This window comes from Lolium rigidum, chromosome 2 (assembly GCF_022539505.1).
Source record: "Lolium rigidum isolate FL_2022 chromosome 2, APGP_CSIRO_Lrig_0.1, whole genome shotgun sequence".
Classification (NCBI taxonomy): domain Eukaryota; kingdom Viridiplantae; phylum Streptophyta; class Magnoliopsida; order Poales; family Poaceae; genus Lolium; species Lolium rigidum.
The window spans coordinates 255,189,080-255,197,519 of NC_061509.1; the positions used below are offsets into that span (position 1 = coordinate 255,189,080).

Sequence of the window (8,440 nt, forward strand, 5' to 3'; positions counted from 1 at the left end):
GCTTATCTTAGCTATCTAGACTTGTTCTAGTGGCTATAGATTAACTGTGTTGCTTAACAGTGTGCCACTGTCATGCTTAGCATGGATCTGTGATAAATTCATGCTTGTATTACTTAAATTATGATGACCTGCTTATGCAGTGATGATTAAGTTACTTGCTTGCAAATGATTTGACTGTTCATGATTATCTAGCAAGCAAAATAGAATCTGAATCCATTTCTGGATAGTGATGTGATATATTTGGCTTTCTCTTATTTGATGCTAAGTGTGATGTGACCTCAGTAGCCTTGCTACTGACTGGTTGCTCACATGGTTGGTTGGATCTTGTTGGCTACTCATCTTTGCTTGCATATTTGGGGATCATAGTAACTATGAATGCCAATATGCTTGCCTGTGAAGAAATCTAGGGTTTCTGATGGTTGTATGCTTAGGATTTACTGTATAGTCTTAGCTGCTAATCCTTGCCATCTACTGGTGCTATCTATGCATCAATTCTGGCTAGTGTATGCCTCTGTGCATATGTGCTAGTTTCTGTGTATAAGATCTGTACTTAGATGCTTTCTATTTTAGTGGCTTTTGACTAGCAGTAATCCTTGGTGAAAACCAAGTGATGATCTACCCATATGAGCATCTGCTCATCCCATGCTTATTTCATGCATATGATGGATTAGATCCATTGGATCTTTTCCAGGAACTAGGTATACCTTGTTCAGCTCCTAGAAAGAAATGTTTTGTTGATGCAGACTTGGGTTTGTGTCACAGCCCTTCACCTCCAGGTCTTGGATGATCTTCTCAGGTCACCATGATTTCTGGTGGTTGAGTGGGTGTGTGTGTTGGTTCTGTTCTTGCTCAAGAACTGGATGAACTGAGCTTGTTCTTGCTTCACCCTTACCTGGTGAATCTTTATCTGGTCGACTGGTTATGATTTCTAGGGTTTGTGCCCCTTTTATATGAACCCTGCTTCTATCCTAGCATTGACACACAAGCCTGGCTTGCTTGGTGACTATGCTGTTGCATGGCCTTGCTGTTGCTGCCCAGCACACTTGAGCTGTGTGCTCTCATATGCTGAAACTTGAGCCCCTGGTGTGTGCTCAGGTTTGGTCTGCTGCTGCCCTTATCTTGTGCTGTCCATGGTTTTGGACAAGCACAAGTGTGCTGTGACAGTCTGCACTGTCCAAACTGAATTTATGTTATTTGCTAACTGTCCAAACTGAATTTATGTGACTAACACTAACATTCTGGCTAGTGTTGATTCTTTGTTTTGCAGGTTTTGGAAAATGGACATGACCAGAAGAAATACTTCAAGTCATATAGTCTAGGTTTTAGTTTAGGAATAATATTGTAATCTTCATTTTTATTTCTGTTTATTATTCATCAATTCTTGTATCAAGAATTTTGTAAAGACAATGTAATTTGTGTTGTGATATCAATAAAGCCCAAGTTTTTGTTTATGTAATATTTATGTAATATTTACATTCTGGAATAAACATTGTATTTATGATTCACTTTGAAATTCAAAGTTGTTTGAATTCATCAGTTGTGTTTAAATTATGAATTCCATTTTATATTGTTCAATGTTTATTGTTAAATGTATTAATACTTGTCAAATGAAATCAATTCCCCAAATCAACAAGATACAAAAGAGATCATGTCGAAATTTCCCTAACTCACATTGCCTAACCCTAAGTGCAAAATGAGAGAGAACCTCGATCCCTCTTAGGTTTAGTTGCAATAAGGCGCGAAAATTTCCCCTGTTTTGCGATGAAATGCACATCCCATTTCTAAATCTACCCTTCGTTGTTCCTATGTTCTGGGTTATTACACATCTCCCTCCCACCACCCTGGTTCGCAGAACATCTCGTTCCTTATATACATGTTTCCGAGATGTTAGCAACTTTCGAGGCAAAGGAAAGTCGTAGTATTTGTTTTGGCGAAGAACTTACCGATGTTCTCCCATAGTATGTCGCTGCGAAACTTTCCTTCGATGGCATGAGTGGCGCCGGCCACGGCAAGGGAGGCCACGGCCCTAACTCCACTGTCTGTCCAGTTTCCTTGGCCATCATCGACGTCTGCAAGATAGTTTACATGTCAGTCTTTGCAGAAATGAAGCATCAAACTAGGGGAAAGTGGGACTTGTAATCATTTGCGAAAAGAAAGGTTGGAACTTACATGTATATATGTCATGTACTCCTGGAACTCCTTCTGCTGCCGGTTATAGGCAACCTGATATTCTTCATAAGCGGCCATGTAGGCCGCCTCGAAGTAAAGTAGTATGCCGACGGCCACCGTCGGCATAGGTGGGTGATGCCCTATGCCGAGGGGCACCCTCGGCGCCTCGCTGACGCCGTAACCGGGCCGTCACGGTCGGAGCGGGAGTGGAGGACACGCAGGCACTACGCCGAGGGTGGCCGTCGGCGTATGTCTCACTACGCCGAGGGTATATGTACGCCGAGGGTCACTTTGGGCCGCTGCCCTGGACCGGACGTACGCCGACGACCCCGACATTTGGCCGTCGGCGTACGCCACGGCCGTCGGCGCAACGCGCCATTCCTGTAGTGCGTCGCATATGGTCGTTGCCTGGCCTATAGAGGCACATCTCCGTCCTTCCGTCCAGTCGACTCACCGCTAGGTTATTATTCTTATGGTACACGGTGCACGATATAGTGTGTTTTTTTATAAAACGAATATATTAATATTGGGAGATACCAATTACATCAAATCTCTACAACAACATAATACTCTAATGGTAGTACGGATGCATACAACTTAAAATCGGAAACTAAGAGAAAAATCCGTGTTCCAGTCATAGCAACAACAATATATTCACCACCAAAACAACACGTGAACTCTAGGCTCTCTAAAAGTAACGTCTCCAAGAAGAAAAGAATGCACAAGCACCTTGATCACCTGATGTATTATTCCTAAGGTACACGGTACATGATATAGTGCATTCTATTGTATACGAACGGCTAATCTAATCTAAGGATATTTTCTCTTCCATTTTAACTACAATTCGCTAACTGAGAAGAGAGAGTAACATAATACCTTCTCATGCCAATCACATAAATCTCGAATCTAGCTTATCGCCAAATTTAGATCAAATCAATGTTAACAATTGAGCTATATTTAAACTTAGAAAAATAGCTTTCTTTTGTTGCCAAAACTTATGTTTTACTTATCTATGCGAAAGTTGAGACTATTTACATTAATTAATGTAAGAGGGAATTCTACCTTTTACCCTATAATTTCAGCTTCGTGACACTAATTACCCCGCTGAATGAAAATTTGTGCAGATTACCTATTTTAAACGCTTTGTACCTTTTTTTGGGTATGTGTTCATTGTGCAAGGTGTCGCTAAATGGGGTAATATGTGTCACAAATGCACAATTTGAAGGTAAAAAGTGGAATTCACTCTTAATGTAATAAAATATGATAAGATACATGCTCTTTTATTTGACACTTGATATGGCACATATAGTTCAAAGGAATTGCATGTAAAATCGATCATATCTTCGCCTCCCCCCACTACCCCCACCATGTTGAAATCCTAATCACCAACATCTCCATAGCCACTCAAAATATAAAATTGTTTGTTCATCAACGTGGTGGAGAGATATATCGTTAGCCTTACATTAGTTGCTCTTAGAAGATAATTAGTCATTAGTCAGACTATAAACGACATGAAGCTGTTAAGCATGATTTAAATAGATTAGTCCTCACCTGTCACCTCTAAGAGAGAGAAATACATCTCTGCCTCAAACGAAAATAGATACTTTGATATTTTTGGCACACTAAGATGATGACCTCTCAACAATTAGCGTGACCTAGATACCACCATGCACTGTTGATGCCAATGATCATGGGAGTGTGATGACCCAACGAAATTCATTGCAAGCAGGGAATAATCAGCTCTATATATATGCAAGAGCGAACTTTTCTTTTCCATCAACTCCATGGATACATAGCCACGCAGGAGGTTCTTAGTGTGTTGTTATACCAATCCATACTCTTCTGTATCTTGAGATATTAGAGTGAACCAAAGTAAAGCACACATTTCACTTGAGTAAATTTTTGAACACATGCGAAATTGGTGTGCCGGATCGCATCGTTGCACGGCACGGGGCGGGGGCTGCACGACCAGTAGCCTACGTCGTAGGGGAGGTCCTTGTCGAAGCAGCCGGGGTGGCCCGTATTGCACTGCGTAGAACGCTTTTGACATCGACAAGAGATCGCGCCACGAGAGACGGATCGTGAGGAGTCTGCCACGTACCACCCCATCAACCAGCGAATATGCGGCTCCGCATCGCTGAGGGGTATATGCACACAAGGTTGTTCGTGCTTGCCTTCATCTTCACTCGTCTGAGCTCCATGTGGAGGTGGGCTACCAGCCTTGTGAAGCAAGCAACGCTGATGATCAGCAGCCCAAGGAGACTTGTAATGGCCTCATTAATTAGTGCGAGTTAGGGCGTGTTTGGTTGCTAGGAGTTGCTCGTGCGTGAATGAAAATGAGATTTGTATGTATGTTGCAATTGATCGAGAACTAAGCTAATTCTTGATCATCGAAAACTAACTGATCCGATTGATCATGTACATATTATGAGAGTAGGTCACATTGTAATACAACAGTCAAGTACATACCTAAGAATGGCCGGATCGAATCATGGGAGTTCACGCATCAACCATGCAGTCATACGAGAATGGCCGGATTAACCATACAGCTGATTGAGTCACAGAATACAGTCAAGTACACCTAGTCACATACGGAATCAGAAAGAAACAATACACATAGCTGAGAGAGAGAACAGTGCGAGGAGGAACCAATTAACGGAGAGTTCATTCAGGTGCACAGTACGCCTCGCGGACACGGCGCTCGGCCTCACCGGAATCAACACAATACTACGTTACACGAGGGATCAGTGTGAGGCGACGAGCTTGGGCCCTCGGCCGGCGAGCGCGGCGAGCGGGCCGATGGCGAGGGAGTTGATGTAGGTGCATGGCTCGGTGCAGGCCGATGCGTTTCGCTTGTCAATGAACTTGTCGGCGCCGTCGGGCCCTCCCATGATGGCCCCGGTGAGCTCGTTGGGGTTGGGCCTGTCGGGCGCGAACCAGTCGCCGAAGCTCATGCCGCAGTTCACCACCGTCCCTGGCTTGAGCACGGGGGTGGATGCTCCGCGGTGGTGCGGCTGGGTGGGCGGGTTGACCCCGAAGCCGACGACGTAGGACCTCCCCATGGGGTTGGCCCCGAGCAGGTAGTCCATCTGCTGCTTGGCGAACTCCCTGAGCCTCTCCGGCTTGATGGGCGTGTCCCCGCACATGACCTTCTCGCCGGCGCGGTGGAGCCAGTCGGCGTAGACGACGAAGAGGAAGGCGGTGCCGGTGACGTACTGCGAGTTGGCGCCGTCGCGGAGGTGGATCATGCCGCCCGGGGTGATGAAGACCTGGTGGAAGGGGGTGTCGGGGAGCACGGCGCACACGAAGTTGTCGGCCTGCGTCTTGAAGCTCTGCAGGCCGCCGCTGGCCGTCATGTTGAGCTCGGCGAGGAGCACCTGCGCGCCGGGGTACTTGAGGTCCCAGCTGAACTCGGCCACGCTGGAGGAGATGGCCTCGTGGCTGATGAAGTCGGCGTACACCTGCCGCTTGGTCGCCATGTAGAGCCACGTCGCCGCCCACAGCAGCTCGTCGTTGTAGCCGGAGTAGGAGCAGTAGAAGGGGCACTCGCCGTCGTACGTCTTCAGGTGGCTCTTGCCGAACTGGTACAGCTGCTCATTCACACAAGAACAAAAATATGTTTCGATCAAACACCGTACATGCATGCATTGCATGCCGCCACACCAAATTAAAATTAACATGGTTAATTGTTACGTACTAGCTTGGCCTTGTTGATGAGGCGGCGGGAGTAGGCCTTCTCGTTGCGGAAGACAAGGGAGGCGGCGGCCAAGGCGGCGGCGGTCTCGGCGGCGATCTCGGTGCCGGGGGTCTTGTCGTCGATCTGGTAGAGGGTGCGGGGCGTGTTCATGTTCTCCGGCCGGACCCAGCACTGGTGGTCGAGGTTGGGGTCGCCCACCTGAACCCACATGTGGTTCTTCTTCGTGGCGCACTTGAGGAAGTAGTCGGTGCCCCACTTGATGGCGGCATGCACGTTCTTCAGCTCGCCCGTCTTCTGCAGCTCCGGCTTGAACGCCAGCGCCGCCCACGCCAGCGTCGTCACGGTGAACGCCAGGGGCAGGCCGTACTTCACGTTGTCGCCGGCGTCGTAGTACCCGCCGGTGAGATCCACCTGACCATGCATTGGATCGAATTCACTCACCACGTCCATATATACAGGAGAAATGCATGATTTTTTTAGTTATTTTTGGGAAAGAAATGTTTGAGTTATGCATGCACAGCTGCTTGAAAAACATGCATGCACAGCTGCTTGAAAAACATGCATGCACGTGTGCTGACATGACTTCGACCTGAAATTGCCTGCTTCGTCTTTTTAACGAAAATTGTCTTGGTTGGTTACTGCAATTTGTACATATACAGTATAATTGCAAGACGAAACTAAATTAATCGAATAGACTAATTAGTCATTTCGTCAATGTTTTAGCTAAAGCACTCAATAGGCAGACATTTACATGCGGTGCAAATGCCAATAGTCCACATTGATTAGAGCTATTATATCTCCATGAATCATGCACCTTTGATAACGTATGCCATGAACACTGCACATTTACATGCATTCATTGATAATTTCATATGAATCCACACACAGATGTGATGAACCAAACCAAGAAGCTAAAGAAATTAAGCGAGAGAGAAGTGAGCAAGATGAACGGCGGCAATGCATATATACGTACATGGGCGAGCTTGCCGTCCTCCATGCCGGAGTCACCGCGCCATTTGATGCGGTTGTTGTGCGGCAGCTTCCCGGACCGCTGCGCCTCCAGGAACATGATCGACTTGGTGAGGGCATCCTTGTAGTTGAATGAGGTACCGTGCGCGGCGACGTCGCCGGAGAGGACGAGCGCCACGAGGACCAGCGCGACGGCACGGACGCCGCCGGTCGTCGCGGTGTGCTTCTTCTTCATAGGCGCCGACGTGAGGGAGGAGCTCGATGGCAAGGCGCGCGTGGGTATGCCGTATGGGAGGTGGGTCGGGAGGGAGAGGGAAGCTAAAAGGGGAGGGGTGCGCTTGCGTTTAGGAGGTTGCGAAGTGTTCGGCCCAGAATGGCTTCGGTTTCAGGCCGGTCAAGGGGAGGTCGCCTCTCGTGGTTAATTTCTCCTGTGCCTGTCATGCATGGCAAAAACAACAACAGCAAAAACAGTTGAGTTTCGTGTCCTTGCCTCCTTGGAAGCTGGAACGCAACATGCTGATCGAGTCTAAAACTGCCGCTCACGAAGTACTCTGCAATTCCTGGCAATGTGCAGCTTTAGGTAGCTAAAGTCTTTTTTTTTCCAAGCGACCATCACTGGGTCGATTTTGATGATAACGAAAACAGCATATAACCTAGTATGTTCAGAAACAGCAAAGAGACTAAAGCAGAAAAAAAAGCAGGGGGGATCGCCGCCAACAAAAAATGAATCAATTTTGAACCCGATAGCCACAATGAGAGCAACAGAGGCTACCAGCCAGATCAGTAACACAAAAGGACATTTAACTACAGAGAGCTTCAGGGATCGTTTGATCAAACAGCCATCAAACAGCAGCAACTTTATCATTAGAAAGTCGAATAAACAGCAGATTATCCATCAGTCTACATATCGTCCCGGCCTAGCAGGGCCATCCATCGTTGTATCTGTCAGACGAAGAGTCCGCCCAGGTTGTTCATTTGCCGGTGGAGGAGGAGGAGGAGCAGATGCACCTGAAGCAAGCTGAAGCAAACTGGCAGCACCAGCTCTGATGTTTTCGGCATCAGGAGAGGTGTGAAGACCTGCCCAATAACTCATAAACACAGCAGCTGGCTCCATCCCTGTTGGTAACCACCAGCTGGCTCAGGCAATATACAATACCGGCAGCAATATGCCGACCCAGCCGCTTGCCCCGCTACAACGTCTCCCGGTAGCACAGGTGCCACACTGTGCCGTACAACGTCACAACATTGTGCACTCAGGTATGTCTGAGTGCGCGCACCGCAATAGGCCGTGCACCACCGGCTTTTGGTTTTCTCTAATGTCCCAGCTGTGTGCTGAATTTTGAAGTATTTGACCATCTAAAAAGCATACTCATCCCTCATGTAGAGTTCGAATCGACTGGGAAGCTCTGGCTTATATAGAGATAGAGAGATGCATCATCCATCTACGCCCCATTCACATTTTTATGGCTAATTAACGACTTAACGAGTCAAGGCAGATCATCTATGTGATCATATATGCATGCATCTTGCGTGGCCTAGGCAGCTTCCAAACAAGTTAGTGTTAGAGCATCTCCAGTCGCGTCCCCCAAATGAGGTTTGGGGGAC

General features: G+C 47.3%; 1 protein-coding gene across 1 annotated transcript; it reads right to left on the reverse strand.

Annotated features, from left to right (window-relative positions):
- Positions 1–4,913: 4,913 nt before the first annotated feature.
- Positions 4,914–7,070, reverse strand: LOC124688592 (endoglucanase 8). The gene is made up of 3 exons (XM_047222255.1): positions 6,840–7,070; positions 5,867–6,277; positions 4,914–5,759 (listed from the first exon to the last, which is right to left on the reverse strand). The coding sequence occupies exons 1-3, from the start codon at positions 7,068–7,070 to the stop codon at positions 4,914–4,916; spliced, it is 1,488 nt and encodes a 495-aa protein (XP_047078211.1).
- Positions 7,071–8,440: the final 1,370 nt, after the last annotated feature.